The sequence below is a fragment of the Nyctibius grandis genome, chromosome 23 (assembly GCF_013368605.1).
Source record: "Nyctibius grandis isolate bNycGra1 chromosome 23, bNycGra1.pri, whole genome shotgun sequence".
In the NCBI taxonomy this organism is placed as follows: domain Eukaryota; kingdom Metazoa; phylum Chordata; class Aves; order Nyctibiiformes; family Nyctibiidae; genus Nyctibius; species Nyctibius grandis.
In genome coordinates this window covers 148,796-160,787 of record NC_090680.1, presented here as the reverse complement: position 1 = coordinate 160,787, position 11,992 = coordinate 148,796, and the positions used below count along the sequence as shown (strand labels likewise).

General features: G+C 70.4%; 3 protein-coding genes across 3 annotated transcripts; 2 read left to right on the top strand and 1 right to left on the bottom strand.

Moving 5' to 3' along the window:
- Positions 1-420: 420 nt before the first annotated feature.
- Positions 421-4,392, top strand: CCDC61 (coiled-coil domain containing 61). The gene is made up of 14 exons (XM_068417448.1): positions 421-449; positions 1,234-1,385; positions 1,449-1,531; positions 1,630-1,790; positions 1,990-2,106; positions 2,181-2,277; positions 2,728-2,810; positions 2,894-2,997; positions 3,093-3,171; positions 3,270-3,334; positions 3,451-3,529; positions 3,806-3,869; positions 4,009-4,063; positions 4,170-4,392. The coding sequence occupies exons 2-14, from the start codon at positions 1,238-1,240 to the stop codon at positions 4,256-4,258; spliced, it is 1,224 nt and encodes a 407-aa protein (XP_068273549.1). The 5' UTR covers positions 421-449; positions 1,234-1,237; the 3' UTR covers positions 4,259-4,392.
- Positions 4,393-4,637: 245 nt separating this feature from the next.
- On the bottom strand, positions 4,638-6,282 carry BLOC1S3 (biogenesis of lysosomal organelles complex 1 subunit 3). Its single transcript, XM_068417471.1, has 2 exons — positions 6,234-6,282; positions 4,638-6,044 (listed from the first exon to the last, which is right to left on the bottom strand). The coding sequence occupies exon 2, from the start codon at positions 6,039-6,041 to the stop codon at positions 5,466-5,468; it is 576 nt and encodes a 191-aa protein (XP_068273572.1). The 5' UTR covers positions 6,042-6,044; positions 6,234-6,282; the 3' UTR covers positions 4,638-5,465.
- A 1,499-nt stretch (positions 6,283-7,781) lies between these two features.
- Positions 7,782-11,839, top strand: NKPD1 (NTPase KAP family P-loop domain containing 1). The gene is given in 5 exon segments (XM_068417311.1): positions 7,782-7,805; positions 8,912-9,056; positions 9,724-9,855; positions 10,148-11,715; positions 11,717-11,839. Coding segments are annotated over 5 exon segments (1,992 nt in total).
- The last annotated feature ends 153 nt before the right edge of the window (positions 11,840-11,992 follow it).

The window sequence follows — 11,992 nt, the reverse complement described above, 5'->3', positions numbered from 1 at the left end:
TGAGGGGGGGACACCCCCTCCACCGCCCCCCCCCCGGCCCCAAATTACCCCCCCGCGGGTATGGGGGCTATGGGGGCTATAGGGGCTATAGGGGCCACTATGGGGGCTATGGGGGCTATGGGGCTATGGGGCTTTGGGACGGACCCATAGAGGGCGCCAGAGGCTCGGGTCGCTCCGTCCCTGTTCCTGCCGGGGTCAATGATTGACAGCAGCAGCAACCAATGGTTCGCGGAGGCGGGAGGCGGCTCCTCTTGACAGCCAATAGGAGCGGGAGGCGGCCGGGGGGTGCGGCTAACACCGCCCGCAGGGGGCGGGGCGAGGGCGGGGAGTGACAGGCGGCGAGGCGAGCAAATGAGGCGGCGGGACGAGGCGTAGTTGACCAATAGGGTGGGGGAAAGGCTGCGGGGGGGCGGGGCTTCGGCTGAGGCGGCGGAGACGCGCGATCGGCGGTGAGTGAGCGGGGCCGGGACCCCCGTGTCCCCCCGTGTCACCCCGTGTCCCCCTGTGTCACCCCCCCGTGTCCCCCCGTGTCCCCCCGTGTCCCCCCGTGATCCCCCCGTGTCCCCCCGTGTCCCCCCGTGACCCCCCGGTGTCCCCCTCGTGTCCCCCCCGTGTCCCCCCTGTGACCCCCCGTGACCCCCCCCATGTCCCCCCGTGACCCCCCCGTGTCCCCCCCGTGTCCCCCCGTGACCCCCCGTGATCCCCCCGTGTCACCCCCATGACCCCCCCGTGTCACCCCCATGTCCCTCCGTGTCACCCCCCCGTGTCCCCCCGTGTCCCCCCATGACCCCCCCGTGTCACCCCATGTCCCCCCGTGTCACCCCGTGTCTCCGCCATGAGGGACAGGCGGGGGGGGGGTTTAGGGTGTCCCAAGGGAGGGCCTGGGGGTGTTGGGAGGGGTCTTAGGAGGGATGGGGGCGTTGGGGGGTCCTGGGGGGGGCTCAAGGGGTCCTGGGGGGGTCAGGGGGTCCAGGGGGGGGCTCAAGGGGTCCTGGGGGGGTCAGGCGGGGTCAGGGGGTCCTGGGGGGGGCTCAAGGGGTCCTGGGGGGGTCAGGGGGGGTCAGGGGGTCCTGGGAGGGCTCAAGGGGTCCTGGGGGGGTCAAGGGGTCCTGGGGGAGTGAGGGCGGGTCAGGGGTGGCTGGGGGGGGGGGGTGTTAGAGTGTTGGGGGGGGCCTGTGGGGGGTTGGGGGGCTGGGGGTCTCCTGGGGGTGTCCCACAGGTGCCCCCCCGCAGCGCCATGGCGGAGCCGCGGGTGGTGGAGGCCGAGGGGGTGCTGGGGCGGGGGGGCCCGGCCGTGCGGCTGCGCCTGGCCCCCACCGCGCTGGCCGTCGAGGTGGAGGCCCCCGGCACCGGCGAGCGCTGGCGGGGGGAGTTCGACGCCGCCGGTGAGTGTTTATTGGGGGGGGGGGGACACCCCAACCCCCCGATTGCCTGACGCCCCCCCGCAGCCATCGAGGAGCTCACGCGCAGAACGGGGAATTTCAAGCAATTCGGCGTTTTCTGCAGCATGTTGGAGGCGGCGCTGGCACAGGTGCCCCCCCCCCCCGCAGCGGTTTGGAGTGCGGGGGAACGGGGGGGGGTGTTCCCCACTGACCCCCCCCCCCAATTTATATCCCCCCCCCCCCGCAGAGCAGCGATGCCGTCAGCCTGGAGCTGCTCACCTACGGCGACCTGGAGGCCCTGCGGAGCCGCAAACTGGGGGGCACCGGCCCCCGGCCCCCCCCGGCCGCCGCGGCCCCCCTCGGCGACAGGCGGTACCTGATCCTGGTGTACAGCGTGGAGTTCGACCGGTAACGGGGGGGCCGGCGGGGCCGGGGGGGGACACGGTGAGGGGGGGGCGACACCGGGACGGTGGGGGGGCGATGGCGGGACTGGGGGGACGCGGTGAGGGGGGACGATGGGGGGGGGACGCGGTGAGGGGGGACGATGCCAAGGCGAAGGGGACGCGGTGGGGGGTGTCACCGCTGTCCCCGTGCCCCCCCCAACCAGGATCCACTACCCGCTGCCGCTGCCCCCCGCCCGGGGGCCGGACCCCGCCGCGCTGTGGGACGAGCTGACGCGGCTCCGGCAGCGCCGCGACGCCGAGATCCGGCACCTGCGCGACGAGTGAGCGGCTGGGGAGGGCGCGGGGGGCCCCCCTCAGCGGGGACCCCCCCAGACCCCCCCTCACCCCCCCCCAGGCTGCAGCGGGCGCTGGAGGGGCAGCGGGCGGCGGAGGCGGAGCTGCTGCGGGAGAGAGCGCGGCACCAGCGGCAGCACCGGCAGCTGGCCGCCGAGGTGGGCTACTGGCGGGGACGGGGGGCTACCGGCGGGGACGGGGGGCTACCAGTGGTGATGGGGGCTACCGGGGGTGATGGGGGCTACCGGGGGGGACAGGGGGCTACCGGCGAGGACAGGGGCTACCGGCGAGGACAGGGGCTACCAGTGGGGACGGGGGGCTACCGGTGGTGATGGGGGCTACCGGTGGTGATGGGGGCTACCGGGGGGGACAGGGGGCTACTGGTAAGGACAGGGGCTACCGGTGGGGACGGGGGGCTACCAGTGGTGATGGGGGCTACCGGGGGTGATGGGGGAGCTACTGGTCGTGATGGGGGGGCTATTAGCAGTGATAGAGGACTACCGATGGTGACGGGGGGCTACCAGTGGTGATGGGGGGCTACCGGTGGCGATGGGGGCTACCAGCAGTGCCACGGTGGCTGCCAACACCCCGGCCCACCCCCCCCGTAGCTGGCTGAGGCGAAGGCGTCGGAGCGGCGGCTGGAGCTGCGGGTGCAGCGGCTGACGGCCGAGCTGGCCACGGGCCCGCGGGGGTGAGCCCGGGGCCGGGGGGTCCCCCTGAGCGCGGGGGTGTCCCCGCTGTCCCCAATGTCCCCTCTGTGTCCCCCCCCCGTAGCCCCCGGCCACAGCAGCGACCCGCCGCCGTCCGCCCGTCCCCCCCGTCCCGGGAGAGCAGCGGCAAGCAGGGCCACCGCCCGGCGCGGTCCCCATCACCCGCAGGTTGGGGACACTTGGGGACACACCTGGCTGGGGGGATGGGGTGACACAAATCGCCCCCCCCCCCACGCCGACACCCCCCGTCCTGTCCCCGCCAGCCCCCCGCCCGCCGCGCTTCGACCCCACCGCCTTCGTCAGGGCCCGGCAGCGCCGGCACAGGGAGACCCAGCGCCAGAGGTGAGCGGTGACGCCTCGTCCCCGGCCCCTTGTCACCGCCCCCTCCCGGGGGGGCACCCCCCACCGCCCCCCCCTCACCGCCACCTCCCCCCGTGCAGCCAGCGGCGCGGCGCGTCCTTCGGCAGCGCCAGCCCGGCCACCAGCCGCGGGCGCAGCTCCTCGGGTGAGTGGGGAGGGGGGGTATTGGGGGTGGGGGTGGCACCCAGTGGGTGCTGGGACCCCCCACACCCTGTAACACCCCCCCCCACACACCCCCCCCCCCCCCATTTCTCGCCGCAGCTGACAGCTCCCGACGCCGGCGCTCGCCCGGGAGCTCTGGCAGCGAAGCCGATGAGCGGCCACAGCGCCCGGCCCCCAGGTGACCATGGGGGGGGCACCCTGAGTCCCCCCCAGCCCCCTGAGCACCCCCCAGCACCCCGAGTCTGTCCCCCCCCAGCACCCTGAGCCCCCCCCAGCACCCTGAGCACCCCCCGCTACCCTGACTCCCCCCCAGCTCCCCCCCCATCACCCTGAGCCCCCCTCAGCACCCCAAGCCCCCCCCTCCCCAGCACCCTGTTACCCCCCCCAGCACCCTGAGGCCCCCCCAGCACCCCAAGCCCCCCCCCCCCAGCACCCTGACTCCCCCTTCCCGCAGGGGCAGGACGGTGACCCGCACTCCCAGACCCCTCAGCGCCTCGTCCTGCAACAGCCCCGGTGCAGTGAGTGCTCACCCAGACACCCCCCCCCCTTTTTGGGGTGTCCCCCCCCTTTTTGGGGACCCCCCTGCACCCCCAAAGCGGGGTGACCACAGTGGGGGGGGGGCACAGGGACACCCCATCCCGCTGCCACCCCCCCCAGGCCCCTCGCTCAGCTGCTGGCCACAAGCCACCCGTGGGCAAGCACCGCAGTAAAGGTGAGTTCGCCCCCCGCCGCTTTTGGGGTCCCTCCCTCCATTTTTGGGTGCCCCCTCCCCAATTTCAGCCTTTTTTCACCCATTCCCCCCCCCCCCCCCCACCCAGAGAACCGCCCCGAGGAGCCCCTGGCTGAGATCGACGCCCGCCTGCGGGCGCTGCAGGACTACATGGCCACCCTGGCCACCCGCACGTGACCGCCTTGTCCCCTCCCTGGGGACCCCCAGACCCCCCTTGGGGACATTCACTCCCCCCCCGCTGTGTCCCCAGGGGGTGACAGCGCTGGCATGGGATGATTTTCCTCGCCCAAATAAACCCTTGTGTGGCCCCACGGTGTGTCCTGCTGCTTGGGGTGTCTCCTTGCCCCCTCCCCCAGTGTCCTGCTGTTGGGGACACCACAGCAGTGGGAGGGGGGGGGGTGATGGACACGGGACATGGCCGGGGTCAGTGCCAGGGCTTGGGGACACAGGACGTGGCCACCACTGAGCTCAAGGGCCACCATGAGGTGACACCTGCACCCGTGTCACCTGTCCCCCCCCAGGGTGTCCCCCCCCCGTGATGACACCGCTGTCCCCATGGCTGTGCCACCATCGGGGCTTTATTCAGCTCCGGGTCACACGATGTGGCAGCATTTGGGGACAAGGGCGGCTGGAGCCACTTTGGGGACAGTGACACTGTCCTGGGGGGGTGGGGGTTGTCCCTGCGCCGAAGGCACCGTTTGGTGGCACCGGTGATGATGCCACCACGACACCGAGGTCTTTGGGGACAGCAGGGGGTGGGTGGGTGCTGGACTCACAAGTCGGTGACGCTGCTGCCACAACCGTGCCCTTGGGAGGACGCTGCGGTGACGGCGGGGAGCACCATGCCACCGTCACCGGTGATGCCACAAGGATGCTGGTGACACGAGGATGACGCCGGTGATGCCATGAGGACACTGATGATGCCAGCAGCTGCCCGTGGATGTCAGGAGGTGCCACTGCCACCGGTGACGGACACCAAGGAGGTAGACAGTCACAGTGCCACAGGTCCCGGTGCCACCAGTGCCACCAGTCAGAGCTCCTGCAGGTGCCTGCGGATGTCAGGTGGTGCCACCACCATGGTGACGGTCACTGAAGAAGGAGGCAGACACGGTGCCACATGCTGGTGACACCGGTCAGAGCTGTGCAGGGACGTCAGGCAGTGCCACCACCACCGGTGACAGTCACCAAGGAGGCAGGTGGTCGTGGTGCCACCGCTCAGAGCTCCGGCAGGTGCTCATGGATGTCAGGTGCCACCACCGCTGGTGACGGCCACCAAGGAGGCAGGCGGGTGCAGTGCCACAGGTCCTGGTGGCACCGGTGCCATGGCTCAGAGCTCCAGGAGGCCCCCGCGGATGTCAGGTCCTGGTGACGCCGGTGGCACCGGTCAGGGCTCCAGGAGGCCCCCGCGGATGTCAGGTCCTGGTGACGCCGGTGCCACCGGTGGGGGCTCCGGGGGGCCCCCGCGGATGTCGGGCAGCAGGCGGCAGGCGGTGACGATGTCGACGGCGGTGGCCACGGCGCGCAGGTCGCGGCGCGCCAGGCGCAGGCAGTGTGCGGCGGCGGCAGCCCCCGCCTGCGCCCGCCCCACGGCCCCCGCCAGCCCCGCCAGGCGCCGCGCCGCCGCCCCGTACCCCCCCCGCGCCGCCCCCCCCACCGCCCCCCGCAGCCGCCCCGCGCCCTCCCGCAGCCGCTGCTGCAGCAGCGAGGGGCCCCCCCGGGCGCCCCCCCCGCCCCACATCACCGCCGGTTCCTCCGCCAGCACCGGGGGGGGCTTCGGCGTCGCCCCCCCCCCGGCGGCGTCTTCCTCCTCCTCCTCCTCTTCGGTCTCGGAGGCTTCGCCCGGCACCTTCAGCCCGGCCCCGGGGGGGGCCCCCCCCAGCCCCCGCACCGGCCCCTCCGGCTCCGAGTCGCTCTCGGAGGCTTCGCCCGGCACCACACGGGGGGGGCGGGGAGCGGCCATGGCCTGGGGGGGGGACACACACATGGGGGGGGTCAGCGCCTCCCCCAGTGACCCCAACCCACGGCCAGGCCCCCCCAGGGACCCCCCCCCGCCCCACGGGCGCCCCTAGAGCCCCAGCCCCACGGACCCCCCCCAAAGCCCCACGGACCCTTCCAGCCCCACGGACCCCCCGCCCCCCCCGCGCTCTCCCACCTCCCGTCCGGCCCCGCCGCAGGTCACGTGACCGCGCTGCCCGCGCGCCGCGTCACGTGTGACACCCGGGGCCGCCCAACCCGGAAGTGCCCTCACCAGACATGGCGGGACGGGGGCGCTGCCGGCGGGCGGCGCATGCGCGGGGGGAGGGTGCGCTCTGCCCCCTGGCGGCGGGAGGGCGACAGTGCGCCAGAGCGGGGCCGGGGAGAGACCCGGGACCTGCCCCCCGCCCCCCCCCAGCACCCTGCAGGTGCCCCTGGCCCCATAGGGTCCTCCCCAGCCCCACAGGGTCCTCCTCAGCCTCATAGTATATCCCCAGCCCCATGGGGTCCCCCCAGGCTCCATGGGGTGCCCCTGGCCCCACATGGCTCCTCTGGTACATACACCCGCCCCCCCATCCCGGCCCGTCCCGGCCCTATAGCCCCCACAGGGCCCCGCTCCCTGCGGTGTCAACGGGGCGCTGGGGCCCGCGGTGGCTGAGGGGACAGAGGGACCCAGGGGACACCAGTCACCCCCATCCCAGGGACACCCGCGGCCACTCGGGCCTTTTCGGGGTGCGGAGGCCACCGCTGCCACCCGCCCCCACGGGGTCCGGCACGGCCCCGTGTCCCCCCGTGTCCCCTGTGTTGCCTGTGTCCCCCATGTCCCCCATGAACCCTTTCCTGCTCAGGACGGGGCTGAAGCGGGTTTTGGGGTGGAAAACACCACTTTTGGTGACCGGGCAAGTGACTGGTCAGTGTCACCAGTGCTGGTGACCCCCAGATGCCACCTGTGCCCGGGCCAGCAGGTTCCTCTGGCAGAAGCCACCAGCCACAGGAAGCAACGATGTCACAGTGGTGTCATGGCGATGCCACAGCGACGCCACGGCCATTGCAGGGTGATGTCATGGTGGCAGATCCTGGCCCTGCTGCTGGCGGGTCCCCATGTTCCCCGTGGCCCCGTGCCCCCTCTGTCCCCTGCATCCCTCCACATCCACCATGACCCGGTGTCGCTCATGTCCCCATGTCCCTGCATACCCCGAGTCCCCCCATGCCCCCCCCCATCCCCTGTATCCTCGATGTCCCCCATGTCCCCTTCACCCCCCCATCCCCTGTATCCTCGATGTCCCCCATGTCCCCTTCACCCCCCCATCCCCTGTATCCTCGATGTCCCCCATGTCCCCTTCACCGCCTCCCCCATATTCCCTTGTCGCTGTGTCCCCGATGTCCCCTTCACCCCCCCCATATCCCCATGTCCCTGCATCCCCCCCGTGTCCCCTCTGTCCCCCCCATGTCCCCCCATCCCCCGAACCCCTGATGTCCCCCTGTCCGTCCCATTCCCCCCCGTCCCCTTCCCCCGTCCCGTCCCCATCTCCCCCCGCCGTGTCCCCGGCCCCCCGCGCCCCGTGCCGGGCAGGATGAGGCCGCGCGTGGCTCAGCCCTGACTCAGGCTCAGCACCCGCCGGCCGGGCCGGAACCGCGGCGGCCCCACGCCCAGCCCCGCCGGGGCCGCATCCTGCCCACGTATAAAGGCGGTGCTGAGCGGCGCTGGGGCCCGAGGCAGGCGGGGATGGAGCCGGCGGCGCTGCCCACGGTAGGACAGCGGGGACGGGGGGCAGGAGGAGGCCCCGAGGGGCGGCTTTGGGGAGGGGGGTGCTGGGCGGGGGGAGGGTGCGGGGCCCCAGCCACCAGTGCCCCCAGTATGGGCTGGGCTAGGGTCACTGGTGCCCCCAGTATAGGCTGGGCTAGGGTCACCGGTGTCCCCAGTATAGGCTGGGCTATGGTCACTGGTGCCCCCAGTATAGGCTGGGCTAGGGTCACCAGTGTCCCCAGTACGGGCTGGGCTATGGTCAGTGGTGCCCCCAGTATAGGCCATCCCAGTTTCCCCAGTACAGGGTGGGTTATGGTGACCAGTGTACCCTGTACACGCTGGCCCATGGTCACCAGTGTCCCCAGTACAGATGGGGCTGTGGTCACTGGTGTCCCCAGTATGGGATCTCCCAGTATAGGCTGTCCCATGAGCACCAGTATACCCAGTATAGGCTAGCCCATGGTCCCCAGTATAGGCTGTCCCATGGCCTCCAGTGGTCCCAGTCCAGCCTGCCCGATGCCCCCCAGTGCTCCCAGTCCAGGTTGTCTCATGCCCCCTAGTACCCAGCAGACCAGTTTGTCTTGGTTAGTCCCATCACCCCACTCCAGTTCATCCCAGTCTGGCCCAGTCTGGCCTCACCCCGGCTCCCAGACCCCCCTGTCACCCAGGTCCCCTCCTCCACGTCCCCACAGTGGCACCCTGGGAGGGGACACCGGGTCCCCCAGGCCCTTGGGGACAAGGACGGGGTCACCACGTCACCAGCAGGGTTGTGGTGCTGACCCCCCCCAAAGCCACCCCAAACACATGAGGTGGCTTTGTCACCCTGTCCCCGTGTCCCCGTGTCCCCAGGTCCCCATGGTGTCCCTGTGTCCCCCTGTCCCAATGACCCCATGGTGTCCCTGTCCCCATGGTGTCCCCATGTCCCCATAATGTCCCCATGTCCCCTTGGCCCCATGCCCCTATGGTGTCCCTGTGTCCCTGTGGTGTACCCATTTCACCATGGTATTCACATGTCACTGTGTCCCCATGTCCCCATGCCCCCATGGTGTCCCCATGGTGCCCCCGTGGTGTCCCCATGTCCCCAGGTGACCCGTGTCCCCCCTCGGCAGGGTTCCTGCTCGCCGCCGTGCGGGGGCCCCACGGCCGGGCCCGCGGGGTGCAGCGAGGAGCGCGTGGCCTGTCTGGGTGCGGGGGGGGACGCCAGCGCCTGCCGCGACGGGGACGTCGTCGGGGGGGAGGCCGGGGAGCACCAAGGTACGGGGTGGGGGGACACAGCCGGGGGGGCAGGACCTGCTGGCCTGCCTGGACGGCCTGCCCCACCCCACCCCATCCCCATCCCATCCCCATCCCATCCCCATCCCATCCCAATCCCATCCCAATCCCATCTCCACCATCCCCATCCCAATCCCATCCCCATCCCATCCCCAATCTCATCCCAATCCCATTCCCCATCCCAATCCCATCCCAATCCCATCCCCATTCCTAATCCCAGCCCAATCCCATCCCCAATCCCATCCCCAATCCCATCCCATCCCCAATCTCATCCCAATCCCATCCCAATCCCATCCCCATCCCATCCCATCCCCAATCTCATCCCAATCCCATTCCCCATCCCATTTCCATCCCATCCCCATCCCAATCCCATCCCCATCCCATCCCCATTCCTAATCCCATCCCCAATCCCATCCCAATCCCATCCCAATCCCATCCCCTTCCCATTCCCAGTCCCATTGACATTTCCACCCCAGTCCCCATCCCCATCTCATCCCCATCCCAATCCCATCCCCAATCCAAATCCAATCCCAATCTTCATCCCATCCCAGTCCCATCCCCACCCCACCCCACCCACCCCACGGGGGGGGACGGTGCCGCAGCCCCGGGGCGGGGCGCAGGGTCCCCTCACTGTCCCCCATGTCCCCAGGGCCGCTGACCGAGGACGACATCTACTGCCGCTGCCTGGCCCAGACCCTCTGTCACACGGCCACCCCCGTCACCGTCGGCTTCTACGCGCCCTGCGGCCACCGCCTGCACGGCCTGCTGGACAGGGTCACCGGTGTGTGGGGACAGCGGGGCCACGGGGGGGTGGGACAGCGGGGCCACCACATGGCACCCACCGCCAGAGCCTCCCAGGCACTCCCGGGCAGATGCTGGGGGCCCCACGGCACCACAGTCCCACCCAACCCCATTTCTCCCCCGGCTTTGACGCCCCTCTTGCACAAGCACCCATCCCACGCCTCCCTACATTCGGGGTCCCCGTTGCTCCAGCACCCATCCCACCCCCCCCCCCAACATCTCAGGCCACCTCCCCTCACCCCGGTCCCTCACCCCGTGTCCCCCCGCCCCAGGTTTCATGCAGGAGGAGATGGCCCAGCGGGAGGAGGCCGAGCTGCGCCGGAGCCACCAGAAGCCACGGAGCCCCCAGGGCTGGGGGTTGCTCTTGGCTCTCTGGTACTTGGCCTTCTACAAACCCATCATCACCGAAGGTCACCTGAGGAGGAAGAACATTGAGTTCATCTTCATCCGCTTCAGCGCTTGGCAATACGCCGGGTGTGACAAGCTCTGGGCCGGTTTGGTCACCACCCTCTGTGACAACATCCGCCACCATTTTGGGGCTCTACCCCTCAGCGTTTACCACGTCATGGGCACCCGGCCCCGCTTCGCCTCCGGCTTCAGCCAGAAGGAATGGGTCCTCAAGACGGGCACGTGCCTCAAGCTTTGGGGGATGCTCTTCATCCTGTCCGCTGGCCTCGCCGTCCTGCTGGTGGCCCTTTTGGTGCCCGGCATCAAGGACAATCACGCCATGAAGGTGGTGGGCAGCGCCATCGCTTCCCTCTCCGGTTCCAGTTTGGCGTTGGGAGTTTTTTCCATCCTCAAGAACCTTTTGGTCAGCGAGAAGCAGAAGATCGAGCGGTTGACCAACAGCGAGAGGTTCGCCAGTCAGTTGGGTTTCATGAGCAAAGTTCGGCGAGAGGTAGAGGTGTTGGTGGACTTTTTGTCATTCATGGAGATCTTTGAACGCCGACGGCTCCGCGTGGTGTTGGAAATCACCAGCCTGGACATCTGTTACCCGGAGAAGGTGGCCGGCGTCCTCAACGCCATGAACACTTTGCTCTCCGACGCCAATGCTCCCTTCATCTTCATCCTGGCCGTGGATCCCAGCGTCATCGTCCCCTGCCTGGAGGAAACCGGTTGCATGAAGGGTCTGGCCGACAACGGTTACCTCTACCTCAACCGGACGGTGACGTTGCCCTTCTCCATCCCCGAGATGGGCGCCCGCTCCCGCCTGCGGTGCCTGGAAGCCGCCGTCCAAACGCGGGAGGACCTCATGTACCGCATCATCACCAGCAACCTGGAGCGACGCCGAGGCAAGTGCTGGGGCGTCCCCACAGTTCCCAACCGGCGCGAGGTCGACGCCGAAGCCGTCCGGTGCATCCACGAAGCTTTCCACTGCCTCCACGACGCTGCCGACCCTCTCGCCCGTTACCTCCCCACCAACGGCGCCCACGTCCGCCGCATCGTCAACACCATCCCCATCACCCTACGGCTCCTCCTGCACCGCGCCGGCACCCCCGGCACCCCTTCGCCCCGCGCCGCCGCTGCTTGGGTGGTGTTGGCCGACCAGTGGCCGTGCCGCTTGAGTTGGGTGCTGCAGTGCCTGGAAGATGCTTGGCAGAGCCAACCGGCGCCGGATTTTGCCGCCAGATCCTTGTGGAGCATCTTCCAGGAGAACATGGGGGAGCTGAGCACCCTCCGGCAGCCCCTCCGCAACGCCCTCAGCCTGGACGGGGACCCCGAGCTCTTCCAGACCTTCCTGGCCGGCGACTTCCCCTTCACCGCCCGCGACGCCCGCGCCTTCCTCGGCGTCACCGTCAACCTGGACCACTCCATCCGGCACAAGATGGGGCTCCTGTGCGCGCTCAATCGCCTGCAGAAAGCCGCCGCTGCCGCCCCCGTGTCCCGCAGCGTCCAGTGTCCCCACCCCGAGTGACGGTGACGCCGGTGTCAGGGCCTCTGGGCGATGCTGCTGCACGTGGTGATCCCCAAAATCGGCTTGGACAGCGGTGACACCGGGGTGGCCTGAGGGACCCGTTGTCCTCCCCCGGCATATTTTGGGATAATTGCTGTCCCCCACCTTGTCCCCAAGAAGAGACGCTGCAGGGGGTGACAATGCCACCAGGGGATGAAACTGG

Excerpts from the sequence above, each read along its gene's own strand:
- CCDC61 (XM_068417448.1), top strand. The coding sequence starts at position 1,238 with ATGGCGGAGCCGCGGGTGGTGGAGGCCGAGGGGGTGCTGGGGCGGGGG. Across the intron at positions 3,172-3,269 it reads AGGGAGACCCAGCGCCAGAG|CCAGCGGCGCGGCGCGTCCT; the intron begins GTGAGCGGTGAC and ends CCCCCCGTGCAG. Across the intron at positions 3,530-3,805 it reads CCACAGCGCCCGGCCCCCAG|GGGCAGGACGGTGACCCGCA; the intron begins GTGACCATGGGG and ends CCCTTCCCGCAG.
- BLOC1S3 (XM_068417471.1), bottom strand. The coding sequence starts at position 6,041 with ATGGCCGCTCCCCGCCCCCCCCGTGTGGTGCCGGGCGAAGCCTCCGAG.